The sequence below is a fragment of the Suricata suricatta genome, chromosome 12 (assembly GCF_006229205.1).
Source record: "Suricata suricatta isolate VVHF042 chromosome 12, meerkat_22Aug2017_6uvM2_HiC, whole genome shotgun sequence".
Lineage (NCBI taxonomy): Eukaryota > Metazoa > Chordata > Mammalia > Carnivora > Herpestidae > Suricata > Suricata suricatta.
In genome coordinates, this window is record NC_043711.1 from 13,239,509 (window position 1) to 13,264,677 (window position 25,169).

Below are 25,169 nucleotides of genomic sequence, written 5' to 3' on the forward strand. Positions count from 1 at the left end.
ACAAACGGGCCCCCCAAACGAATTGTTGAATAAAATAAAAAAGCAAGGTGTGTGTGGAGGGGGTGGGTGAGAGTGGAGCAGTTCAGGAGGACGGGCCAGCGAGGAATTTGAGCTGCTGGGGGTTACATTTTGATTACATTCACTTCCTGGGGTCTCTGAGCCTCGGTTTCCCCATCTGAACAGGATGGGGTGTGCTAATTTTTCTGCCACTGTCTCCGGCCTCCCCTCTCCCCAGCTTCGCAAGTGGGAAGCAGAGAGTGTGGACTAGAAGAAAGAGCGCCTTCCCAGCGCAAAGCGACAGCCGAATGCGGGAGCGTCCGTCGGGGCTTGGCGGGCTACGGGCAGCGATTGGACGTCAGGCTCTGGCGCCCCCTGGTGGCAGGGCAACTCCCACCGGCCGCCGTCGGACCACGTGTGACGGGGAGGCCGCCATATTTCATCCGGGCAACGTCCATCTTGGTAAAGGCAACATTCTAGCTTGTAGTTTTTACCCGTCCCTCCTAGTTTGCCAGTATATGAAGTGAGAGAAGGGGGGCGCTCACAAAATAGCCTCTTCTCGAGGAGGAAAAGAAATGGCTGATAACCTTGGCTTGGGTGGGAGGCCAGGGCGCGTTTCCCTTACCAAGATGGCGACAACGCTGACAACGCAATCAGCACGCGCCTGCGGGAGCTCGGCGCGCAAGCCCTGCGGTGACATCATGGATTCGCGACCGGACCGGCGCTGGGGGAAGGAGGTAGGAGCGGCCGCGGCGCGGGCGGAGCCGGGGGGCGGGGTGCGGGTGGGCTCGGCGCGGCGGCGAGGCCTGAGACCCCCCCTCCCTGGGAGGGCTGGAGGTGGGGTGCTCGGGGACCCGGGCACTTTCAGCGTCCAGTCGAGAGGGCGCTCTCAGGAGCTGTGCCTATTTCCCGGAGCGGGCGACTGAGCCCCGGGGGAAACTGTTCGAGGCCCGCCAGCGCCAGGGCTGCCTTTAAGCACCTTCCAGGCTTGAAGGTGACAGAGCTGGGTACAGACACTCCCCCCCCCCCCCGCAGTGTCTTGCAGTGGGGTCAGGACTGGGGAGAAAGGCACGACGGGCAGGGGGAGCTCAAAAGGGGTAGCGGGGCGGGCTTCTTGGAAGAGGCAGCGTTGAACTTCAGCTTCTACTCTCTCTTTACTTTTGCATCCACTCAACCACGTGGGTCTGGATTCCGTCCTAAATGTAATCCCCCCGCCCACCCCACCCCCCGCCAATCCGGAGCCACTCCCCAGATCCCTGCCTGACCTCCCTGCTGATCTCACCCCTACAGTTCACCTCCTCAACAGCCCCAGAGGGCTCGTACGTACCGGTCTGCGCCTCCCGGTTCTAACCCCCTTCCCATCTTTTCATCACCCTGGAATACAGATCCCCTTCGCAGCCTCCGCCCACCACACTCCTGGGGGAGCTCCGAGCCCCTCACTCCTTTAGGCCTTTTCTTAGATGTCTCCATCCGGAAGCCCTTTAACCCCAGCCTGGGTCAGAAACGCCCTCGAGGCGCCCATCCCCAACGCCCCGCCTGTCCCCATCACAGTTCCTCGGGGCAAGTTGTCACTCTTAGTGTCTAAGTCTCAGCCAGCCTGGCAGTCAGATCGGTGCTTCTTTCCCCGGCGTATCCTACACGTACCAGGTGCTCGGTGCGTGTTTACTGATGACAGTGTGTGTGTGTGTGTGTGTGTGTGTGTGTGTGTGTGTGTGTAAGACCGCAGACTGGGGGGCTTAAACAACAGGAATTTCTGTGCTCACAGTTCTGGAGGGTAGGAAATCCACGATCCAAGGGGCAGCCAGTTTGGTCCCTTCCTGACTTGCAAATGGCCACCTTCTCTGTGTGTCCTCACGCAGTGCGATGCCAAGCAAGCTCTGGTGTCATTTGCAACACCAGGGGCACAAGCCCGGTGATTAGGGCCCGGCCCTTCTGACTTCACTTAATCTCCATCACTTCCTCACCGGCCCTGTCTGCAAAGACAGCCACCTTCAGGGTAAGGGCTTCAACATATAGGATTGTCGCATATATGGAGGGGACAGAAACATTTAGCCCTGGACCGTAGAGAGGATCGGAATACCCTGTCAGGCTTTGGGATGGAGGTGGGGGTTTTGAACAGTGGGACGTGGGAGGAGAGGATGCTGGGGCAGAGACCCTGTGAGTGAGCACGATTTTCATAGGGGGAGGGGGCAGGGGAGGGCATAGCAAGACCACAGGCCACTGGGGACACAGTAGTGACGGAGGCAGTCGCTGCCCTCACAGAGCTCCCAGCCTGGTGAGAAAGATGGACGTTGTCAAATAATCCTATAAATGAACATAAAATAACAACCCAGACAAGTGCCTCAGAGAGAACTCTGTGGCCTGAGAGACGGTGTCTCAGGGAAGGCTTCCTGGAGGCAGAAACATCTGAGGTAGGCCCTGAAATTTATTTATTAAAAATTTTTTAATGTTTTTAATTTGTTTTTGAGAGAGAGAGAGAGAGACAGCCTCAGCATGGGAGGGGCAGAGAGAGAGGGAGACACAGACTCTGAAGCAGGCTCCTGGCTCTGAGCTAGTTGTCAGCACAGAGCCCGTTGTGGGGTTCGAACCCATGAATTGTGAGATCATGACCTGAGCCGAAGTCGGACGCTCAACCAACAGGCGCCCCCAGTTAACTCCCATTTCAATTTCAGGGCTTAGGGGTGCCTGGGTGGCTCAGTCGGTTAAGTGTCTGACTTTAGCTCAGGTCATGACCTTGTGGTTCGTGAGTTCGAGCCTGACGTTGGGCTCTGTGCTGACAGCTTGGAACATGGAGCCTGCTGCAGACTCTGGGTCTCCCTCTCTTTCTGCCCCCCCTCCCAATAAATAAACATTAAAAAAAGTAAATAAATAGAGTGAACTGGGTAAAAGGAGGAGTGAAGAGCAGCCAGGTGGTGGGAACAGCAGGTGCAAAGGCCCTGAGGTGGGAACCTGCGGTATCTTTGGGAAATGGCAGGGAGGCTGGTGTGGCCACCACCAGTGAGTAAGGGGAAGATGGAGGGAGAGTGGGGTGGGAGGTTTTCTTTCTTTCTTTTTTTTTAAGTTTATTTATTGAAAGAGAGAGCATGCATGCGTGCATGCACAGGTAGGGGAGGGGCAGAGAGAGGGAGAGAATCCCAAGCAGGCTTCGACACTGTGCAGAGCCCACATGGGGCTTGACCCCAAAACCATGGGATCATGACCTGAGCCAAAATCAAGAATCAGAAGCTCGGTCGACGAGCCACCCAGGCGCCCCAGGCGGGGAGTTTCCAATCTGTAACTTGGACAGTGACACCCCATTCTTAGCACTCCCCTGCAGAATCCGGGGTGGGGGTGGCTCTGTTGAGTGTATTGTGGACACTCGGTAATGAATGCTTGGCTTCGGGGCCGAGGAGCAGTGGGGAGAAGCGTGGGGTCAGGCTAGCGTCCCACCCTGTGGCAGCTCATGTACCCTGTGGGGGAGGGGGAACTGGCATCAAGCCTTGTCTCAGCTCGAGGGGGGCCCTTCAGCTGTGACTGCCCATCCGGGACTCAACCCTGAGTCTTATGGGTCCACTCATCTCCCCTGTTTCGCCCTGCTCTGCCCCATGGGGCTCTCTCCTCAGACTCAGCCTGGACCACCTGCCCAGGAGGCCACCCCTAAACGCTAAGTGGGGGGCCTCAGTGTCCTCAGAATCCTGATCCACATCAGTGTTCACCCAGGGGCCTCTTGGGACCCTGGGGTGGGCCGGTGGTTAAGAGCAGAGAGTTGGGATTGGGAGTCTGGGCCTGGGGTGGAGTCGGGGGCCCCGCTGCTGACCTGCTGTGTGACCCTGAGCATAGCACCTACTGCAAAGCTTAGGTTCCTTCATCTGTAAAATGGGGATAAAAGTAGCCCCCCCCCTTCCACCGCTCCTGCTTCTGGGGGATGAAGTGGTAGAGCGCCCCCTGTTGCCCAGCGCCATCTGCCCCCACACCTCCAGTTCGGCCCACCACATCTTTGTCGTTTCCTCAGCCCCGGCCTCTCCGTGTGGCAGCCAGAGTGGGCTTGGGGACAGCCTGAGGCACACTGTGTCTGTGCTCTGCTCCAACTGCCCAACAGTCCCCTGGTGCCCAGAGAATAAATTCTGCACTCCTCCTTGGCCCATAACACCCCCTCTGTCAGCTCCGTGCCCTCCCACCCTCTTGTCCTCCCCCTTTCCCTTGCTAGTGGCCTCATTAGTGCCGCAGGGTCATTCCACGTCCCGAGCCCTCTGCCCAGGAGTCTCACCCCTTTGTCCTCACAGGATGGCCTCTGACCCATCCTTCGGGGCTCAGCTCTGCTGCCACGTACCAGGGTTGTGAGAATTGACTCAGACCCTGCAGATAAAGCACATAGCCCGGTGCACAGAACTGCTGCAAATGGGAGCTAGTGTTAGACTTTCCAGAGGGTTCCGAGGCTGAAGCTCCCTGCCCCACAAGTCACACAGCTAGGAGGCTGGAATGGGGGGGAGGCACTGGTGGTTCTGGGTCAGAGTGGCCCCCACGTTCTCTCCCCTTCATTCTTGGATGCTGGGCCTGTTCCCCCAAGGGGACTGAGCTGGAGATACTCAAGGGGGACAAACAATCTGGGAGTGAGGAACATCAGCCCATTTCCCAGATGAGGAAAACCGAGGCCCAGAGAGCTGAAGGCACATGCCCTGGGCCGCACAGCCTTCTCTACCTTCCTCACCTGGAAGGCAAGCTTTGGAGGTGAGGCTCTAGGCTCAGAGCTATGTGACCTGGCCGGGTAGCTTGACTTTCCCAGCTCAGAATGGGAACAAGGGCAACGCCCACATTTAAAGCTTTGGAGGTGTTCATGTATCTTTTTTTAAAATTTTTTTAAATGTTTATTTTTGAGAGAGAGAGAATGGAGGAAGGGCAGAGAGAGAGGGAGACACAGAATGAAGGAGGCTCTAGGCTCTGAGCTGTCAGCACAGAGCCCAATGCAGGGCTCGAACCCACAAACCATGAGATCATGATCTGAGCTGGAGTCAGATGCTTAACCAACTGAGCCACCCAGGCACCCCCCCCTTTTTTTTTAAAGTAACCTCTGTGCTGTGGAGCTCGAACTCATGACCCTGAGATTGAGTCACAGGCTCTATCAACTGAGCCATGCAGGCACCCTGCTTTGGAGGCATTCAGTTGAGTCGGTCCAAAGGAAGGGGTCAGTGGAGAGAGGGCGGCGCCTGCCATTTGGGTACCATGTTCCTGGCACCTGGCATGGGGCTCGCATGGACCACATGCCTGCCGGACACCAGCTTTCCAGTTGTTACACATCTGGCTGTATGAGCCCGCGCTGGGGCCCTGGGAGCAGTTGGCGGCAGCCGCGTGCCCAGGGTGAGGAGGGTTTGGCCTCCGGGTTCGGGGGCCTGGGGACTGAGGCGTCAGAAGTGGCAGAATAGGAGGGGCCACAGAAGCATGACTCTAAACGCCAAAAAGTGGAGGGACGCTCCACTGAGGTGGCTCAGTCAGTGAAACGTCCGACTTTGGCTCAGGTCATGATCTCAACAGCTCATGGGTTCGAGCCCCACGTTGGGCTCTGTGCTGACAGGGTGGAGCCTGCTTGGGATTCTCGCTCTCTCCCTCTCTCTGCCCCTCCCCCATTCATGCTTGCTCTCAAAATAAATAAAGAAAGAAACTTGTAAAAAAAAATAAATAAAAATAAATAAAAGCCAAAAATTGAAAACAAGCCAGGCGGTGGATGGGGAAACAAAACGTGGCCAGTCCCCACACGGGAGTACGAGCTCAGCCGTGAAGAGGCACGAGGCCCTGACGCCCACCAGCACAGACGGACCTTGGAAACCTCACACTGAGCGAAAGAAGCCAGACACGAAAGGCCACAGAAGGTGTTGTTCCGTTTACGTGAAACATCCAGAAGAGGCAAATCCATAGAGACAGGAAGCAGATCGGTCATTGTCAGGGGCTGGGGGAGGCAGGGGGAGGGTCCCTGACTGTTAGAGGGGGCGGGGTTTCCATCGGGGCTGATGGGAATGTTCTGGAACTCGACAGAGGTGATGGTTGTACGGCATCTGTCGTATTAAATGCCACCAGATTGTGCGCTTGAAAACGGTTCGTTTTTGGCTGTGTGAATTTCACCTCGCTATGTTTTTTGTTTTGTTTTAAAGGGAGGCCACTAAGTCTGAAGCCCTCATTTTACAGACAAGGCCTTCAAGGCAGGGGGATCTTGACTGCAGGCGTGAGTGCCGGGGCAGCGAGGGCGGATGCCCCCCTGCTCACTGGTCCCTGCCCTCCCTCCCCCGCAGCCTGCTGAGGGATGCCCAAGAAGTTCCAGGGTGAGAACACCAAGTCGGCAGCGGCCCGGGCGCGGAGGGCTGAGGCCAAGGCAGCAGCCGATGCCAGGAAGCAGAAGGAGCTGGAGGATGCCTACTGGAAGGATGAGGACAAACACGTCATGAGGAAGGAACAGCGCAAGGTGGGTGGTCCCGGGCTCCCGCACCTGCGGGCAACGTGGCCAGCCAGCACGGGAAATGTGGTGGAAGGCGGCAGGAGGCCCCTGGGGCTTTGGATAGAAGGGGGAGGAGGCCCCGGACATGGGTGAAGGGCAAGGAGGGAGGCAGAGGCTCATGCAAAGGCCCTGGGGTCGTCAGGCAAGGCAGCCACCTCTGTCTGTGGGCTTATTTCTCTCCTCTGTGTAATGTCAGGGTTGGGTGAGACTGGCACCTCTCACCCTGGGGCGATTCTGCACCCAGCAGACACTGGGCAACATCTGGAGACTCTTTGGGTTGTCACCGCCAGTGAGCAGAAGGTGCTCCTGGGATCTGGTGGGTGGGGCCACTCAGGGTACAGGACAGTCCCCCTGTGAAGAAGGAGACAGCCCCCGATGTCAGCAGGGCTGAGTCTGGGAACCACAGTAATCGGTCCCCCAGGTCCACCCTGCTGACCCCGGGGCCCGCAGGCTCTTCTAGGTGCGTATGAAGACACAGAAGAGTGCAGGGCTGGCCATCTGTCCCCTCATGGGCCCCAGCAGGTCCGGCACACAGCAGGTACTTAATTGGTGTCTGAGAAGTGGATGACGGCTGATGCTGACTGGCTCTGTCCAGTAGGTGGCACCAGAGACCCATTTTTTTTTTTTAGCTGTCGCTCCTGGGTCCCCTGGGCTGAGCAGAGGTTCCTGACCAGACTGATAACAGTTGAAGAAAATAGCCTCAGTGACTCGGTCACTCGCCATCCCTGCTTGCCTGGCTCCTGGCAGGCCTGGGTGCTTTCATGAGTTTTTCCCATCACCTTTCTGTGCAGGACAGTGAATGTCATTGGTTCCCTCCCACACCCTGTGCTGCATTGGGTCCATGGAGGTCTTTAAATTTTCTTTCTGACTGTCAATATTTTGATAATATAGGGAAGTGGAAAACTCAAAAGAAAAAAATTGTCTGCCAAAGAGCCATTAAGCCGGAGACCTTTTTTTTTTTTTTTTTTTTAAAGGGGGCTCCATGCCCAACATGGGGCTTGAACTCACAACCTGGAGATCAAGACTTGACCTGAGCTCAAGAGTTGATACCTAACCGACTTGAGCTATCCAGGCGCCCCATGGAGACAGCAGCTCAGGCCCCAGGAGCCCTCCCTGGGCTTGCATCTTGGGCCCAGGGGTCCTCAGATGAGAAAAGTGAGGCACAGATAAGACAGGAAGCCCAGGTCCCAGGGCTGGGAGGAAGGGCTGGCACTGGCCAAGCGGGGGGTCTGCCTTTTGGTTTGTTCCAAGGTTTGGCTAATAGACGGGCATGCGCCCCGTCCTAGGCGTGTGGCCCAGGGAGCTGTCTGCTCACCTGTGTAGCATGCTCCGAGAAGGACAAACAGAGCAGAGGTTGGATAGGTCTGGCTGGCTCAGTCAGGGGAGCGTGCGACTCTTGATCTCAGGATTGTAGGTTCGAGCCCCATGTCGGGTGTAGAGATTACTTAAAATCTTTTATTTTGATTTATTTATTAAAAAAATGTTTTTAATGTTTATTTTTGAAAGAGAGAATGAGCAGGGGAGGGGCAGAGAGAGAGGGAGGCACAGAATCCAAAGCAGGCTCCAGGTTCTGAGCTGTCAGCACAGGGCCCGATGCAGGGCTCCAACCCATGAACCATGAAATCACAACCTGAGCTGAAGCCAGATATTCAACTGCCTGAACCACTTAGGTGTCCCGAACATCTTAAAAAAAAAAATGAAAAAAGCAAATCCCTGCTCACCCCAAAACACTAAAAAACACAGCTCCTCCCTCACGTGACACCAGACTTTTCTCACCCAGTGTCCTACCCCAAAGCCCGTGTCTTCAGTTAAGTAGGGTCCCACCGCCATATTTCTCCTGGCCACCAGGCAGAGCCACGGATGGGGTGAGCCGTAGTTCATCGCCGCCCCATCTCTGCCCCTCGGAAGTCCGCGGTTCATCTCCACTCATTCCATATTAAGCAACTCTGCCTGAGCACCTGACTCTCCGGGCTCCACGTCCATTATTTATGAGACTCACTTTTTATGGCTCCGGAATATTCTGCAAAGTGAACTTATCTTCACCCATCACCAGACACTGGCAACTGCCGATTGCTCTTTCTTACAGACTGCAAGGGACTTTTTCAAAAAAAATTTTGCTGAACATCAGCATGTAAATGCTCACGCTTCCTCCTCAGTCCCATGTCACTAGAGACAAATGGCCACAGGTCAAGTGTCTTTCCTGAGCGACTGGAGCTTTTTGGAGTCCGTGCATTGGTTCCGAGCACTTGTACTGACACCTCCTGCTCACTGTCCCCGGGGCCGGAAGGCAGCTGTTGAGGACCCAGGCCAGGGCCTGCCTCCCGCCTCCAAGACGAACCGGATAGGAGACCAGAAGCAGAGATTTGCGAAGCACCGGAGGAGCCAGAGTTAGCCAGGGAGGGAGGCCGCGTCGCACAGCAGGAGGGGAGGACAGCCAGTGCAAGGGCTGAGGCAGGGCCTTGCTGGGGACAGAATGAATGTGGACTGAGTACCGTGCAGGGGTCAGGACGCCTTGGGAAGGCATTACCTCGGATGGACGGGTAAACTCGGGCTGAGACAATGGCCCTGCCAGACGTCTGGGTTCATCTCCACTCATTCCATATTAAGCAACTCTGCCTGACCACCCGACTCTTCCGGTTCCCACACACAGATGTGGGGGCCCTTAACCTTTAACCCCCCCCCACTCTCCTGCTGGGCAGGCAGGGTCGAGTTCAGAGGCCACTAGGACATTTAGTCCTGCTCTAGGAGTGTCGCAGAGGGCACTGAAGGAGTGGGGATCACCCCCTAGGCATAGGGGTCAGAGGGTAGGCAAGTGGAGGTGCATGGGGTGCAGGGCCCTGGGAGGGTGGGGGTGGGGAAATGGCAGAATATTCCAAGCCTATGGTTGCCCTGCACTACAGATGAACCAGGACAGGACTCTGGCCCCTGGCGGACGTGGTGGAGAGGCAGTGGCCAAAGGCAAGTCCTGTAGGTCAGATGGCATCCGGGCCTCCCTGGGGGGCAAGGGTGGGACCAGTCTCAGCCCCTGTGACACTTGGCTAGGGACAATGCCCAGAAGGCCCCAGCCAGCAAATGGGTTCAGACCTTCCCTGAGTCCTTCACCTTTGGAATCCAATACAAACCCTTCCCCATGCCCTTGAGGCTCCCTAGGCTCCCACCTTCAGTCCTCCCCACCTCTCCTCTTTCCACGTTGCCCTCCCTACTCCAGCCACACCAGCCTTTGTGATTCTCCGGCCTGCCAGGAGGTTTCTGTCTCAGGGCCTTTGCACCTGCGTTCCCACCTCTAAGGACTTTCCTGTCCTCCAGCTCTCTTCCTGCTGGCTCCTCTTCCAAGAGCCACCATCCACCTGCCCTGGCCAGGGTTCCCTGTTGCTCCCATAGGACTGTAGGCGGGGAGCCCTCAGGTAGGCCCGGCGTGCACCAGCTGTGGCCGCTGTGCCCAGCACAGGGTCTAGCACACAGCAGGGCCTCGGTCCACCCTGGGTGAGATAAAAACCCTGACCTCAAGCCAGTGGTAGGGCCCTGCTGCTGACCACCTCCCCCCTCCCCTCAGGAGGAGAAGGAGAAGCGGCGCCTGGAGCAGCTGGAGCGCAAGAAGGAGACACAGCGCCTGTTGGAGGAGGAGGACTCCAAGCTCAAGGGCGGCAAGGCCCCCAGGGTGGCGGCGCCCAGCAAGGTCACCCGCGCCCAGATTGAGGAGACGCTCCGCCGAGACCACCAACACAAAGAAGCCCCGGAGCCAGGTGGGGCTTTGGCTCACACTGGAGCTGCCGCTTTCCCCCCTAAAGGCCCCCGCCGACTCCGGAGCCTCTTCCTCACCCGCAGAGCAGCCCCCTGGGCTGTGTGGTGACGCGGGGGTGGGCAGCGTCCTAGCAGGCCTGGCTTTGAGCCTGGAGAGCATGGGCACAAACACGTGTGTATTTGCTTGCTCTGCACCTGACCTCGGCTTGTACACCGTGCGGTTCCGGGGGAACGGATGGGGGTGCCCTGAGAGGAAGGAGGCAGCAGCTAGGAGTGGGGTGTCCCCTGTGTGCAGGGAAGTCAGGATGATAGCGTGGGTGTCCTGGGCGCCGGGAGGAGGAGGGTTCCCCCCATCCTTTTCTGCCCGCTTGCCCCCTCTCTCTTCCCCCACTGCATCTCTCTCATCTCTCCGGAGCCCTGCATCCCTGCTTATCTCTGTCCCTGTGATTGTCCCCGGCACCCGGCCGTTGTCCGTCCCCAGCCGAGAAAGCCAAGAGCCACTTGGAAGTGCCGCTGGAGGAGAATGTGAACCGCCGGGTGCTGGAGGAGGGCAGCGTGGAGGCGCGCACCATCGAGGACGCCATCGCGGTGCTCAGGTAGCGGGGCGGGGCTTGATCGCATGGGCGGAGCTTTGCGTCTTGGGGGTGGAGCATGGGCCTTCCCATGGGCGGGACCACGCCCAGACCCACCCACTCCATTGTCCCCGCTGTCCTCCCTAGTGTGGCGGAGGAGGCCGCGGACCGGCACCCGGAGCGCCGCATGCGGGCCGCCTTCACCGCCTTTGAGGAGGCGCAGCTGCCGCGGCTCAAGCAGGAAAACCCCAACATGCGGCTGTCGCAACTGAAGCAGCTGCTCAAGAAGGAGTGGCTACGGTCGCCAGACAACCCCATGAACCAGCGCGCCGTGCCCTTCAATACCCCAAAGTGAGCCCAGAACTAGGGGAGCCGCCCCGCAGGCGGTCAGGGTCATGACCTCACACGCCGTCCCGCTGGGTCAGCTGCGTAGGCCGCAGAAGGGTCGGGGCTGAGGCGAGTGTCCTGGGGGCTACGTGGGTGGCATCACCGGTCATGCCTCCCACCGGAGAGTCCCTGCTTCAAGTGACACCCACCACCCCCTTCCTGCGCCCACGGAGCCCTGGGGCTGATGCCCAATAAAGGCAGTTGGTGAGGCAGACTGTGCAGTTGAAGTCTCTGTGGGTGGTGGGTGGGTGGTGGGTAGGGGAGGGCTGGAATGCAGGGGTCCCAGCCAGAGAGATCAGGTCAGGGCCCTGTCCCTGCTTGCATTGTTGCAGCAGGCTGACTGAGACCTGTGCCGGGCTCTTAGGGCCTCCCCGCCTGGCCGGGCCATGTGTCCATTAAGGGACTGGTACCACCATCCCTGGAAGCCTTTCGAGGCCTGCCCAGAGAGGTTGAGGCACTGGCCCCAGGTCACAAAGCACATCATGGGCAGAACCAAGCTGAAGGCGGTGCGTTAGCACCCTGAGGTTCTGGTTCAGAGTCAGCAGCCAGGTCACTTAAGGTGCTTGGGGGGGGGTCAGGAAAGGCTGGCTGCTCTGGTGTTATTCTGACCCCGGAGGCATCTGGGCCAAGTCGTGGGCAGGCTGCCCAGTGCAGGATTTCTTCAGCGCGGGCCTGAGTGGGAGATGAGTCAGTGTCCATCACACAGGCAGGCAGGAGCCTGGAGGCTGGAACAGGCTGGTGGATCTGGGTAGGAAGAGGTGTCCCATCAGGCTGCATGTCTGGGAAGGGCCGGATAAGATCTGGCTTCCTAGGGCTTAGCTGGCCTTGAACAGTTGGCAGAAAGGGAGGGCAGCAGCCAGATGGGCCCACAGGTGTGGGCAGGGTCCCGGCATTTACCAGATCACTGCTGTGGCTCTCACCCAAGTGCCGCCCTCCACAAGGCTGCCCTTGTGGCCTCTGGTCCCTATTCCCCCCACCTGTGTGGCATCAGGGCTGGACGAGAGGGGGCCATGAGGGTTTTATGGAGGGAAAGCCTTGAAGGATGCATAGGAATTCTGTACACGGACAAAGACAGAAAAGGCTGAAGGAACCTCATGTGCAAAGGCCTGGAGGTCACGACTTCCCAGTTCAAGGAGGGGTGCCACTAACAATTGGGTACAGCTAAAATGCAGAACGGAAGGTGCCTGAAGCAATGGTTGGCATAAAAACAATGCAGTGGTTGACATAAAACTAACCAACATATATGGAACAATGGCTTAGTTTGGGGGTCCTGGCGCCAACTCTAAAACCGCCCCTAGAAGACATGTGAGGAATCCAGGAAGTTCTCCCAGAAGACCCCGCGGGGTTAGGTAAGTGAGGGGTTGTCATGCCCAGGAGGAAAATCCCCACCAGGTGGTGGTGGGGGGTCACCACCAAACTAGAGGAGCTGTCAGAAACATCCCCTAGATGCCGGGCCCTGGCCTAGCACGTGGTAATATTTCACTGACGCCTGGGGACAGCCCCGTGAGATATTTATCCCCTCCACAGAGGGAAAACAAGTCACCTGCCTGTGACATACCCAGAAAGTACCAGCAGGGGCAGCAGTGGGGTCCAGAATCAGGGTTGAAGGCCAGGAGGGTGGAGGAGCCCAGATGTCTCCTCACAGAGGGTTCGTTCTGCTTTTTGCCTCTGCGGTCTTAGGCCAGGGCCTTAATGGGTCTAAGCCTCAGTTTCCTCAATTTCCTTATAAAATGGGGTTAAAATAGCATCTAACCCCAGGCTACCTCGAGAATCAACGCGATGGCGCCAGGGAAGGGCAGGTGCTGAAGGAAGGCTTGGCAACGGAGCCCCTAGCGTGGACACGCTGAGGTCTTTGTGGCCCGGACTTGGGGAGGGTAAGCGGCCAACGGTGAAGAACGAGAGGGGAGATAGCAGCTGGGCGTGCAGGGCCTCGGACGCCGGGCTGAAGAACAGGGCTTCAGCACAGGAAAGGTGGGGAGCCGCGGCGGGTATGGGAGCAAGGGAGGAAGGTATCCCAACAGCGTGTGGCAAGCTCTCCTGGGTACCTGCGGAGGGATGGTCCGGTGGACCAGCGAGGAAATAAACTCAGGACAGAAGTTGAAAGGACCGCTTCGAACCTCTAACAAAGGGAATATGGTAATAACCTTTGTTCCCTAGCACGGAAAAGCCCCTTCTTTCTCCGGCCCCGCCCCCGCGGAATCCCAGGCTCGCGCTTGCGCGCGGGCAGCAGGGAATCCCCGGCTCGGCTGCAGTGCGCGGGAGGGGGCGTTAGACGGGAGTTCCTTGCTCTCCCAGCCCTCCCCGCGCGCGTTGCCGGGACGACGGGGCGGGGCTGTGGGGACGCCGAGCGCTCGCTGCGCCTGCGCGGGGTGCTCGCTTCACGCGCTAGGGCTTTCCCGTCCAGCGCTAGCCTGGACGGGAAAGCCTCGCCCTGCGCGCATGCGTCGCTCCGCGACCCCCCCCCCCCCCGTGGCCAAGGGAATCCTCACACGCCGCAGTGCGCACGGGGGGAGGGGTGGGGAAACCGGCTCAAACTAGAGTGGGGTTTGCTGAGGAGGTGGCGGGGGAGGGAGAGAGAGTGGGGTCTTCCGGAGGTTCCCGCTCCGGCCTCGCCGTCGCCTTGGCAACCGGGCGCGCGGGCCGCAGGGAGGGGTGCGGCGGCCTCGGGGAAGTCGGGCGGCACTGCGCCTGCGTGGAGCGCGGCGCCGGTGGCCGGTGTTCCCCCTTGCGCGCCCCGGGTATTGATATGGGGGGAGGGCGTTCGCAGAGGAGGGGAGATGGTGGGTGCCCGGGGAAGAGGTTAGTGCGGAGAGAGGGGCTGCGGAGGAGGGGAGGATGGTGGAGGGACGAGGAGGAAAGGTGGGTACCAGGGAAGGTGGGGGATACGCAAAGGGCTGGGGAAGATGGGGAGAGGGGTGCAAAAGGAGTAGGAGGAGTCGGAGGATGGGGTAATGAGGGAGCGCGTGGAAGAAGGGGGACAACAAAGGAAGAGAGGAGGGGAGGGGGAAACTTGAGGAGCAGTTAAGGGACGGGGACATCGTGTGGGGGACAAAGAAAAGCCTAGGAAGGGAACATGTGCGGGGACAGCATGATGGTAGGGGAGAGGACGGACACCTACAGGGCCCCTTCTCCCCTCCCCCCTCCCCCCCAGCAAACCCCAGGTTTGCTTGGACAGAAGATCTGGGCTTAGAGTTTCCAGATTTAGAAAAGAAAACCTGTAGGTCGCCCCGTTAAACTTGACTTTCAGATAAACAACGAATAATTTTTATTCTTATAAGTATGTCCCATTCAGTGTCCTGTATTTTATGCGGCAGCCTAATCTTGGTGGGGCACCCCCCTCACTCCCCTCCCCCACATCCCCCGCCTGTCCTTTGAGACTTTCTGAAACCTCTCAGATGATTGCTTTGTCTCTTCCCTCCGTGATTCCCCCTGGTCCTGCATGCCGGGTCCCCCCACTTTCAGTGCCAGCTCCCACCCTTCTGGCCTTGAATGCTGACCCGAGGTCTAGTCTGGGCCAGGCAGTGAAATGTGCAAAGACAGGGCATTCACCCATCTTCCTAGGCTTTCTCCCTCAGCCCCCACAAGCCCCCCAAGTCCTTGGCGGTGGGCCTGGCCCTGCTGACACCGCATGGTCCTGCTTATCCGGGTCCATCACCTTTTCCCAGAACCCACAAGGCTCTGTACTCTCTCAGAGACCCCAGGAATCCTCCACCCTCCGAATTCAACCCTCAGTCTCTGGGCATAGAAATGTATAGCAGTTGCTCAAACATTTCAAGGTAAGTTTATGAAGACAAGAATGGGGGGGGGGTGATTTCTCAACACTGACAGCTGCCAGTTCTCTGTCCCATAGGGGGGCACATACCCTCTCTGAGCTTATATATCCTCCAACAGAGGTTTTCCCTTTATCCTCCCCTTTGGTTTCAAGAAGTGTAAGATAATAAAACATTATGGAAAACAAAAAGGAAATGCCACCCCCCTCCCCAGGGCGCTTGGCCCAGGGCTGCCCCCACTGCCTCCTCCTCCCCTCAGTTCCCATCATTGCTCTTCATACTTATTTTTCTTCTGAGCAGACACACCTCCGAGCTGGCTTCTTAACAGGCCTGGAGCTTGGTCCCTATGGACCATTTTTCCTAGCAGCATGTTATTCCGGCAGCGGGCTAGGTCGTCTCTGGGGAGGAACGTTGAGGGGCCCTGTGTTTTTTAGTTCCACTGTGCAAGGTGACGCCCCTGCAGAAGCAGACGCTGAATCTTCTGTGCTACGCCCTAGGAGTGCTTTCCAGGGTGGCTGGCTGGGCAGTGGTGCCATCTCTCTCTTCGGAGCTGGGTAGCTAGCTCCGGGGACCTTGCTGGCTCAGAGTTGGCCCCACCTCTCATCAGCCACGCCCAAGTTGCCGAGGACCCCACATTCCCTGGGAGAGGCAGACAGTGAACAAGTAACTTAATGGAGAGCACACCAGGAATTGAAGACCTTATGCTAGAGGGATGCTCCTAGAGCAGGAGGTGACTTTGAACCAGACTCTGGAAGACAATGGGGGGGGGGGATGAGGGAAGGGGGATCGTGGCGGAGAGAACAGCAGATGCAAAGCCCCGGAGGCTGGACACATTAACACAGAGGTTGAGTGTGGCCAGAGGGTGGTGGCTGGTCTTGGGTGACAGCCCTAGTGCTGGGACAAAAGGGAGTGGGAGCCAGAGCACTCCGGACTTGGAGGAGGGGGAGAGTTCAAGGAGGAGGGTGCCCGTTCTGAGGACAGGGATGTGATCAGTCACGTAACTGAGGATGGAATTCTGTAGCTGTATCACCGAGAAGGGACTGGGGAGACCATGGGGACAAGGAGCAGTGGGACTTGGAGGGGCCTTCTGGGGGCTCCTGAGGGCAGATGTCCAAGTTCAAGGGTGGGGGGAATCCACCCTGTCACCGCTCACTCGACTCTCCCTCCTGTGTCCCACCGAGGTGCAGACCTCAGCCTCCCCCCCACCGGTGAAGAGTCATCCCGGCAGAGGTACTGGGTGGGACCCTCCCCCCTCATCGGTGGAGTCCCTGCGGTGCCCCCAGCCCTCCTTCAATCTGCCTCCCCAGTGAATACCCTAGAGGTCCCCCGCCCCTTTGTTCTCTTTCCCTCCACATACGGTCACGGTCACGCTGGCGGCTCCTTCTGAGAACATCTCACACACAATGGGAGGGGGGGAATGCGCTCCCAGTCACCCCCCACTCCATCCTCCGCGGTCGGAGTCCTCCAGCCCCGCCCGCGCCGCGGAATCCCGGCCTCGGGGACCCCACCCGGGGAGCGCGTTACCTTTCCAAGGGAGGCTCCCGGCGGCGGGGGGTGGGGAGGGGAGAGGAGCAGAGGAGAGTTGGAGAGGGGAGGGCTATTTTTAGAATGAATGGAAGAAAAGAGGGGGGGGGGAAACAACCAAAAAGAGGATGGAGGCTCGTGGAAGCCTCCTGGCTCCCAAGAGGAAACCCCCCTCATCCCAGGCCAAGGCAGAAGGTGGGTGGGGGTTCAGAGACTGGGTGGGTGGGGCTGCCGGGGGGCACGGGGCCGAGAAGGAGAACACGGGGGTCTGGGAGGCACCACTCCTCCGGGGGGGCGGGAGGGAATTGGAAAACAGCAAAATGCAGCCGGCAGCCCCAAAGACCTCGGAGAGCTGGAGGGACCCCAGAAGCGAATGCTGTCCAGTCGCAAGAGAGAAAGAGGCTCAGAGAGGGGCCTGAACAGGGCCAAGGTCACAGGAGGGGCTGAGCCCCGCGCAGCGTCCCCTCCGCCACCCCCTAGTGACCCAAACCCCGGGAGCCGCATTCTTCTAATTTGCCAGAGTGACCTTCACAATCTCGCGGGCCCAGGCCCCTGCTATTCACGTTCAGCGGGGGTCCCCGAGTCGTGCAGTGAGAAGAGGGATGTCACAGCCCGACAATGACATTAGAGAAGTTTTCTGTGGTTTGTTTCGTGGCCACCCGAGGTACCCCTCCCTCACTGGGACCTTCCAGCCCTAGTAACGTCACCAGCTGCCTGAAGCCTCTGGGTTCCCCCTGGACCTCCCAGGCCCGAGAGCCCGCTCAAGGGGGGGGCGGGGGGCTTCATTGCCTTCCTTTCTCTCCGTGGCTCCGTTCCTAACCCGGACGCCGGAAGGGGGGCGGTAGAGACCCCCAGAGAGAGGCGGGCAGCCGCATTTCTATGCTGCTGGGGCGCTGGGCCCTGGTCAGGGGCTCCCCATCTCTGGGTCTCAGTTTCCCCATCAGTAAAATGAACGTGGGCCAGCGGCGGCAGAGGGTCCTCCCAGCTCATGGAGCGTTCTCAGAGATTGGCTGGTAGACTCCTGCGGGGAGGGGGATTCCCTCCCCACCCTTTCTGGAAAAGCATCGTGGGAGAGGGGGTCGCCCTGTGGCCGCCGCAGTCTGCCTCTCTCGCTCCACCGGGTAGGCGCCCCTCCCGGGGTGGCGGGGCGGGGCCCAGGTCGGCGGGGAGGGGGTCAGCTCTGCGGCGGCGCGCGCACACCCTCCCGGCTCACACGCCCTTGTCCGGCCGTGCACTTGGCTTCGCGCTCGGGCCAGGCGCTGGGGCTCCGGCGGCGGCGGCAGTCTCCGGCCGGTGAGTAGGCATTGGGGTGGGGGGGCTTCCAGGGCGGAGGTCTCAGCGGCGCTCCCCTTTCCATTGGTGGGCGTTTCGGCCAGGGTTTGCCCCGACTCCGGGAATTCAAAGAGGGGAGATGCGGAGGGGTTTGGGAGGGAAACCCCTTCCAACCCCCTCCCCAACTCCAAGCCCCGAGTCACTACCGACGCCCCCCTCCCCTCATGCTCCTGTGAGGAGGGGGCTTCCGCTCCCGGAATTTGTAATGCGGAGACGTCTTCCCCAGAGGTGAAGGTGGAGACAAGGGGACCCTTTGGAGCTTGCGGGGAGTGGGGGGTGGAGTGGGGGATGAAAGTGGGGGGGGCGGTGGTGGCTCCTTTGCTCCCTTCCCTTTCCTAACCCCCTCAGCTCTCCCACGGCTCACTGAGAGTGCTGGGGATTCCCCCGGCTGGCCCACTGCAGAGTGGAAGGGAACCCCCCACCTGCCGGCCTATTGTGCGTGGGAGCTCCTCCTCTGCTCTCTTCCCTAAGCTCAACACCCCTCCCCCCCCACCCCCTTCCCATTGACTGGGAAAGGGGCCGAGGCCCAGAGAGGTTTAGCATTTATCCAAGGTCACCCAGCGGGGCAGAGGCAGAGCTGTGTTTGTGGGCAACTCATGAACCCCAGAACTCAGCTGGTGGTGTCTGCTCCTGGGTCCCCTGCTTCCTGCGTTTACAGGGTAGGGCTTGAGGAGCCCGTCTGGGACTGGGGAGGGGGAGTGCCGCACTGTCTCTAAGTCTCTCCACACCACTGGACTCCTGGACGGGACTGAGATGCTAAAGCCCTCTCCCTGGCTTCCTCCTCCTGCAGGTTCCCAGGTCTCTTGTCCCTCCTAGTTCCTCTTTCCCCAGCGTCCTCCAGCTGCCTTAGACCTCACAGGAAGTCTGGCTGGTGAAGGGGAGATGGCGAGGGAGGGCAAGGGGTACTTCCAGAGTGGTAGAGTAATCACTCTGACACACCGACCCACTGGGTGACCTTGGACAATCTCCCTGTCTCCCAGAGTCAGATCCAAGGTCCCCTCCACCCCCCACCCCTGGCCAGAACTGGCAGCCCCTGCGCCTTCCAGTGGCCCCACTCCAGACCCCTAGCAAGAGGAAGTGCACCTGGGATGTCCACCTCATGCTGTGTTTCCCCTTCAGTTCCCTTCTGGGGGCCGTGCTCCCTCCCCACTCTCCGCTGTGGGGCTGCTCTGCGTCCCCTTTTGCCCCTGCTCCGGAGTGGGACCTGGCCACCATGGGTACCGTGGGCCATTAGCAGCAGCCCAGTACAGAGTGAATTCCTTGATGGAGTTACAGACCCCAGATCAGCTGCAGACAGCGTGAGGACCAGGGGGTGGCCAAGAATGCAGCGGGCTGAGTCAGGGATCTTTGACTCCTTTATCCTTGGACCAGCCTGTCCCGGCCTCATCCACCTGGATCTCCTGGTAGTAGAGGAACTGGGGGGACCTAGGAGCAGGACAGGGAACAGCATGGGGAAAGGCAGATAGAGCCTTTAGTGTGCAGTGTCCAGTGGAAGGAAGTGGGGCTTCCAGGGAGGGGGCCTGGTATGGGGTGGAGGTATCATCAAGGAGCCTGAATAGGGAAACAAGGCCCCACGGGACCAGACAATACCGCTGATCTCAAGCTTCCTTCAAGCTTACAGTGTAATTCAGCCTGTTAGAAGACAGATTGACTCTAAAGAAGATTACAGTTTGGGAGGTGTCTGCATTCCGCCCTCCTGGGGCCCTGCCTCTCTACCCCATACCCATCTCTGGTCCTTACAGGTCAAGGGGAGACGAAAGGCTGCCCAGCCCCCTACCAGCCGGGTGGTAATTCAACAGGACTGAAGGGGACAGGCCCTTGGTGGCGGTGCTTCAGGGAGACCCCTGCACACCAGGGTGAGTGAATCCAGGCTTGGGTCATGTTTGGGAGTTAAGAGTGGCCCCAGAGCTACATGGAAAATCCGGCGACTTAAGAAAAAAGTGCCAACCTTTGACATCATGCTAACAATATGATGACCGCAATAGCAGCTGTGCTTTCTAGAGCCCCCAGAGAGTCGCTGTCCATTCGCTCCAGTCACTGGTGGTGGGGAACCCGCTCCGTGTCCCACAGCCAGAAGGGAGGGGTTGAGCCAGGTTGGAAGGTCCCCCTCCCCCATAGCTTCCACCCCCCAGATTCCGTGGCCTCACCCCCTGAGGGAGTAGCTCCTTTATTTCTTCTTTCTCCGCAAACACTGGCTGACATTGTAGGGTCAGCAAGGAGCTGCCGATGGGGGTGGGGTGTGGAAAGGATAGAGGCAGCAGTTCTAAATGTTTATGGTGGTTTAGTCAGTCCACAAACACCGGGCAGGTGTACTGTGCGTCCAGGGCTGGGTGTGGGGACACAGCAGGGACCGAGGCAGGCCCGGATCGGCCCTTGAGACATACCAGGAGGGAAAGAAAACACAGTGACGTGCTATTGTTTTTTAAAGTTTATTTCTTTATTTAGAGAGAGAGAATGAATGAGCAGAGAAAGGGCAGAGAGAGAGAGAGAGAGAGAGAGGGAGAGAGAATCCCAGGCAGGCCCACGCTGTCAGCTCAGAGCCCAATGAGGGGCTTGATCTCATGAACTGTGGGATTGTGAACTGACCCAAAACCAAGCTGGATGCTCAATTGACTGAATCCTCTGGGGGCCCCTCACCATGATGTGTTAGCAAATGACCTGGGGAGAGTGAGGCTCCTGGAGGTGGGCAGAAGGGCCTCTCCAGGGAGGTGACCATGACCTGACACCCAGAGGAGGAGGAGCCAGCCAGGTGGCAGTTGGGAGAACAGCATACCAAGCAGCAGGAATGGCACATGCAAGGGTCCTGAGGCAGAAATTAGGTTGGCGTGTTTGAGGAACAGTGAGGAGGTTTCTATGACTGGAACAGAAGGAGTGAGGGGGAGAGAGGAGGCAGATGAAGGTAGAGGGATCTGCAGGTGGGGGGTTGAGGTAAAGGAATAAACTGCAGAGCAGTGGGGAGCCATGGAGGGTGTGTGAGCAGGGAGAGACATGGTCTGATTTATGATTTTCAAAAGCCTCTGTGACGACTGTGGAGGACAGGGACTGTTGGGGCAGGAGTGGAAGTGGCAGAAGGCCAGAGGGGGGGCCCAGGAGGCAATGGGATCGAGTCAGCTGAGCCAGGACTGGGTAGAGGCAGAGACAGAGAAGCGGGCAGAGACGGGACTAAGCTGGGCTTAGAGGATGGACTGTGTGTGACCAGGTTTCTGCCCAATGCCGAAGAACCACAGGGAGGAGGGAAGGACTTGTGCCCTGGGAAGCCTGGGAAGGCATCCTGGAAGAGGTGTTCTTGCTCTTTGAGCTGGGTCTAGTTGGGCAACTAGAGTTGTGCTGAGGGTCGAATTGTACCGAAGCCGTGAGGGCCATGGGGAGCCACTGAGCGCTCAGAATTAGAAGCAAAATGATCAGATTTTAGCCAGGAAATCTCCCTCTGGGGGGCCTGGCAGAGACTGGATTGGAGCCAGAGGAGTCAGGAAGGCACTTGAAATGGTTCAGATCCTGATCAGGCTAGTAGCAACGAGGAGCATCCAGTAAGTGCTTGCTGTGTACCTAGCCCCTCTCACACTGCCTTTGGAGGGCCCCCACTGCCCTGCAGAAGAAACTGAGGCCCAAAGAGGGATGGTGCCTTGCCTGTGACCACTGTATGACTTTCCCAGGCCTGCAGTCACATGACCACAACCTGAAACCCACAGAAATGTCTTCTCTCACAGTCCTGGAGGCCAGAGCCTGAGATCCGTGTATCGGCAGGGCCACATTCCCTCTGGAGGCTCTAGGGGAGGATCCTTCTTTTTGTCTCTTCCCCTTCCTGGGGGCTCCATGTGTCCCTTGGCTTATGGCCACGTCCCTCCAGTCCCTGTGTCTGTCTTATGTGGCCGTCTGAGAAGAAGGCCAGTCATTGGGTTAAGGCCCACCCTCGTCTCATATGACCTCATGTTAATTTCACCGTGTCTGCAAAGACGCTGTTTCCAAATAAGGTCACATTCGGAGGTCCCGGGTGGACTGGAGTTTTTGGGGGGGATATGCTTCCAACTAGCATGGCCACACAGCACAATACCTTACTTCAGCCCCACCTTGGCCCCCAGGGCCCGTGGTGAAGCAATGGCTGCAGCAGTGGGGACAAAGTGAATGTAGGGACAAGGATGGACACACCTGGGGTCCCATTGGATGGGGGGGGGTGGCTGGAAAGGAAGAGTTAGTCTGGAGCCTTCCAGCCTGAGTGTGAGAAGGGCGGGGACACGGGTGCCTGGACTAGGTCCCCTGGTGGGTGTGACAGGAGCTCCCAGGCCAGAGGCTGCTTTGTGGAGATTCTGTGCTCACGGATAACGCTGCTTCTCTCTCTGCCTGTCACCCCCGGGCTCCCACCTCCTCCTCCAGAGCAAGGACCGGCTGGGCCGCCCATGGGGAAGACCAGGGGCTGCCAGGCCTAGCCCCTCTCTACCCCTCCCTGGCCTCATTTCCCCTGGGGACCATCTGCAAGGGTCAGTTGTATTTACTTACAGAGTCAAGATCTCATCTTACCTGATGAAAACATGAGTTCAGGGGATTTTTTTGTGTCTTCACTGTGGTACCTCCACCTTGGGTCCATGCCTTGCATATAGGAGGCGCTCAAGAAACACGGATAGAATGAATGAATCTTCTCCAAGTCCCTGAATCCCAGAGAGCCCAGGAGTAAGCCCTCCAAGATACACACCCCAGCTCCCTTGGCCCTTCCTGTCCCCCCTCCTGCCCTTACAATTCATAGGACCGCAGGGGGCTAACCTCCCACGACTCCCAGTCCTCTGACTCCCAGTCTGCTGAGTCCTGCGCATTCACTCCTGCAGGTGGTACCCCTACCAGCCTCTGGCTGGCCCCAGCCTTTTGCCCCGTCCCTCCAGCCACACAGGTCTCCCTTCCCTTCCTTGAATGTGGCCCACCTCAGCGTGTTGATCCTTGCAGTGTCCTCCCCCGGGTGCACCCTTCTAGCTCTTCCAGGGCTGGCCTCTTGGCCCCTTTTGAATGTCCCCCCCCCCCCCGGTCCGGGAGGCCTCCCATGACCACCCCAAAGTCTCCCCACCCCATTCCTATTTTTCTCAATGTCGTTGGATCTCTTCCCGATAACTTTTGTGTATCTATGGAAATTGTACTGGTCCCTTTGTTTGCAGATGGTTGTGCCTAGAGTTCTAGACATTCAGGTCCAAGAAGGACGACGTTGTATCTCAGATTCTGCGTTCCCAGCAACAGACTCAGAAAAGGGGCTCAGTGGCTATGTGAATGAACGAATGAATGAGTGATTGAGTGAGTGGATTCATTCCCCATCCCACCATCTCCACACTTACAGGGGACTCAGGTTCTAGCCTCCTGGGCAGCCATCTGTCACACCCAGGATGGGTCTGAGATTTCTGTGGACGGACAGCTAGGGGGCTAGGGGGCCAGTAACCAGTCCACCCCTACTCAGGTAGCCGGTGGGCCCTTCAGCCCCTGGGAGGCTCTCCCAGGTCCCCTGCATCCGGACTTAGACTTCTGTCCCAGCCCTCAGGCTCCTGGAAGAGGGGCTCCTCTTTAGCCACCACCCCAACCCCTGCCTGTTCCCATTTCCTGGGAGGGTGAGTCCTGAGGGCATCCCAACTCCCAGCCCCGCCTCCATACACCCCTGCCTCCTACCCACCTCTGCCAGCCTTGTCTCTGAGGGGTGAGGTTCAAACAGGCAGCAGGGCAGACCTGGGTGGACAGTGATCGTTCACCAGCTCAACCATCCTAAGTTCAGCCCCTTCAAGGGGGTCTCTGATCCCTCAGGGCAGATGATCCCATAAGGGGAAAGAGGGATCTTTCCAGAGAGAGAAGGAACCTGCAGGGCCTGTTCAGGGTGGGAGGCCGGGTGGGAGCCTCCAGGGTCTGTGGCTCATGCTTTTGTGAATATCTGGATGTTTCCATATTGGACTTGAATTCAAAAAGCGTCAGATGCTGCAGGGACTCCACAGAAGCCTGCATAGGCAGGGTCAGCCCGTGGGCACCGTGCGGATGCTTCATAGGGGCAGGGACCCACAAAGGGGCAGGCTCTGGGGTCAGGGGCTGGGACACTGTGTGCAGTACAGGCCTGTGTGCCAGGCCCCGAGGGAGATGTGGGTGGCTCCATCACTACTGTGCTTTAGAAAGAGCCCCTGGCAGGCCAGGCAGGTCTGAGGCGGGGGACTGGTGAGCAAATGGGGGGATGGCGAGGGAGTGGCTGCTCTCTGAGCATGGCTGAGAATGCTTCCATTTAAGGTCCCCTCTCCTGGCACCCCTGTGGACATGGAAGGCGTGCGTGGTCCCCAGGCGCCTCTGCCACCACAGCCAGGCATTCTTCAAGGTGCCCCCAAGAGGCTGGGATGAGGAATAGAAGTCTTGTCTGCAGATCCCAGGCCATCACGGGGTTCTGCTCAGCCTCATCACTGGCCCAGGAGACCTGCCCCTCCTGCCCAGGTGGCCATCCACTTATTCATTCATTCATTCAGTCCAGTTATTTTCTGGACACTACAGAGGAAACAGATCAGCTGGCCGCAGGCAGTGATGAGCGATCAGATGTCCTGACCCTGTCCTAAGCTCAGAGCTGGAAGAAAACATTAGGAGAGAGATGAGGAAGCAAGGTTGGGGGGGGGGAGGGCCAGAGCTGGACTCAGTCACCCCCAGCCAGGCTGGGACAGGGTGAGGCCTAGGTAGTTAGGCAGCTAGGGGGAGGAGGAGGAAAGAGCTCCCCACTTCCCTGTCCCCAAGCCCCCCTCCAGTCATTATTAAGTTGAATGAATGAGTTGCCCAAGGACACCCTCTGTGCCAGGAGGGAGCTTGGTTCTGGACACCCCCAAAGCAGGCTTCTGTTGGCTGGCCTGCCGGCCCGGCCTTGGTGATAAAAGTTAGAAATGGGCATGGGGGCCCAGTCTGGAAGAAGATGGCCTTGAACCCATGGCCCTAGCAGCCCCCCGCACCACCTCAGCTCCTGGAACCCCCTCCCTACATCGGGGTCCTAAGCACCCTCCACTTGGCAACATCCTGGAAGCAGACGTCTGAGGAGGTTTCAGGATGGAGGTGTCCCATTGCTTTGCAAAGTTCTCCCCTCAGCAAATGCGTGAATGTGAGGGGTTGAAGGATGGCTGGAGTTTGAGGACCCGATTTTGGAAGAGGGGGTGGCTAGGAGTTCGCGAGAGCTGTCGGGGGGCTAGAGTTGTCGCTTCGCTAATAAGTAAGGCCCCCTCCATTTTGCCCAGCCAGAGAAAGAGTTTGAGGACCAGCTGAGTGGTGGGGGCCCGAAGGGGGCTCCCGGGAATGTGGGATCTTTAAATGTAGGCGGGGCTTACGGGGTCGCCGGGGGTGGGGCCAACCCGGGCTCGACCAATCGGCGGCGGCGCCCGCGTCGCACCGCCCCCTCCTCTCCCG

General features: G+C 58.8%; 2 protein-coding genes across 6 annotated transcripts in view; both read left to right on the top strand.

Annotated features, from left to right (window-relative positions):
• Nucleotides 1-705: 705 nt before the first annotated feature.
• CCDC124 (coiled-coil domain containing 124) lies at nucleotides 706-11,374 on the top strand. 2 transcript variants are annotated; one of them, XM_029918247.1, is made up of 5 exons: nucleotides 706-734; nucleotides 6,258-6,427; nucleotides 10,014-10,203; nucleotides 10,683-10,797; nucleotides 10,921-11,374. In XM_029918247.1, the coding sequence occupies exons 2-5, from the start codon at nucleotides 6,269-6,271 to the stop codon at nucleotides 11,126-11,128; spliced, it is 672 nt and encodes a 223-aa protein (XP_029774107.1). In that variant the 5' UTR covers nucleotides 706-734; nucleotides 6,258-6,268; the 3' UTR covers nucleotides 11,129-11,374. The 2 variants fall into 2 exon arrangements, with proteins under 2 accessions (XP_029774107.1, XP_029774108.1); XM_029918248.1 differs by lacking the exon at nucleotides 706-734 and adding an exon at nucleotides 5,685-5,840.
• A 5,675-nt stretch (nucleotides 11,375-17,049) lies between these two features.
• KCNN1 (potassium calcium-activated channel subfamily N member 1) overlaps nucleotides 17,050-25,169 on the top strand; it is a 32,956-nt gene continuing 24,836 nt past the window's right edge. For 2 of the 4 annotated variants that reach the window (XM_029918926.1, XM_029918925.1), the window contains exons 1-2: nucleotides 17,605-17,747; nucleotides 19,529-19,642. The gene's annotated coding sequence lies outside the window, so the exon portion shown is untranslated. Of the gene's footprint in view, nucleotides 17,576-17,604; nucleotides 17,748-18,714; nucleotides 19,190-19,528; nucleotides 19,643-25,169 lie in introns of those variants that run through there. The other 2 variants (XM_029918927.1, XM_029918928.1) reach the window with 2 other exon arrangements.

Excerpts from the sequence above, each read along its gene's own strand:
- CCDC124 (XM_029918247.1), top strand. The coding sequence starts at position 6,269 with ATGCCCAAGAAGTTCCAGGGTGAGAACACCAAGTCGGCAGCGGCCCGG. Across the intron at positions 6,428-10,013 it reads TGAGGAAGGAACAGCGCAAG|GAGGAGAAGGAGAAGCGGCG; the intron begins GTGGGTGGTCCC and ends CCCTCCCCTCAG. Across the intron at positions 10,798-10,920 it reads GACGCCATCGCGGTGCTCAG|TGTGGCGGAGGAGGCCGCGG; the intron begins GTAGCGGGGCGG and ends TGTCCTCCCTAG.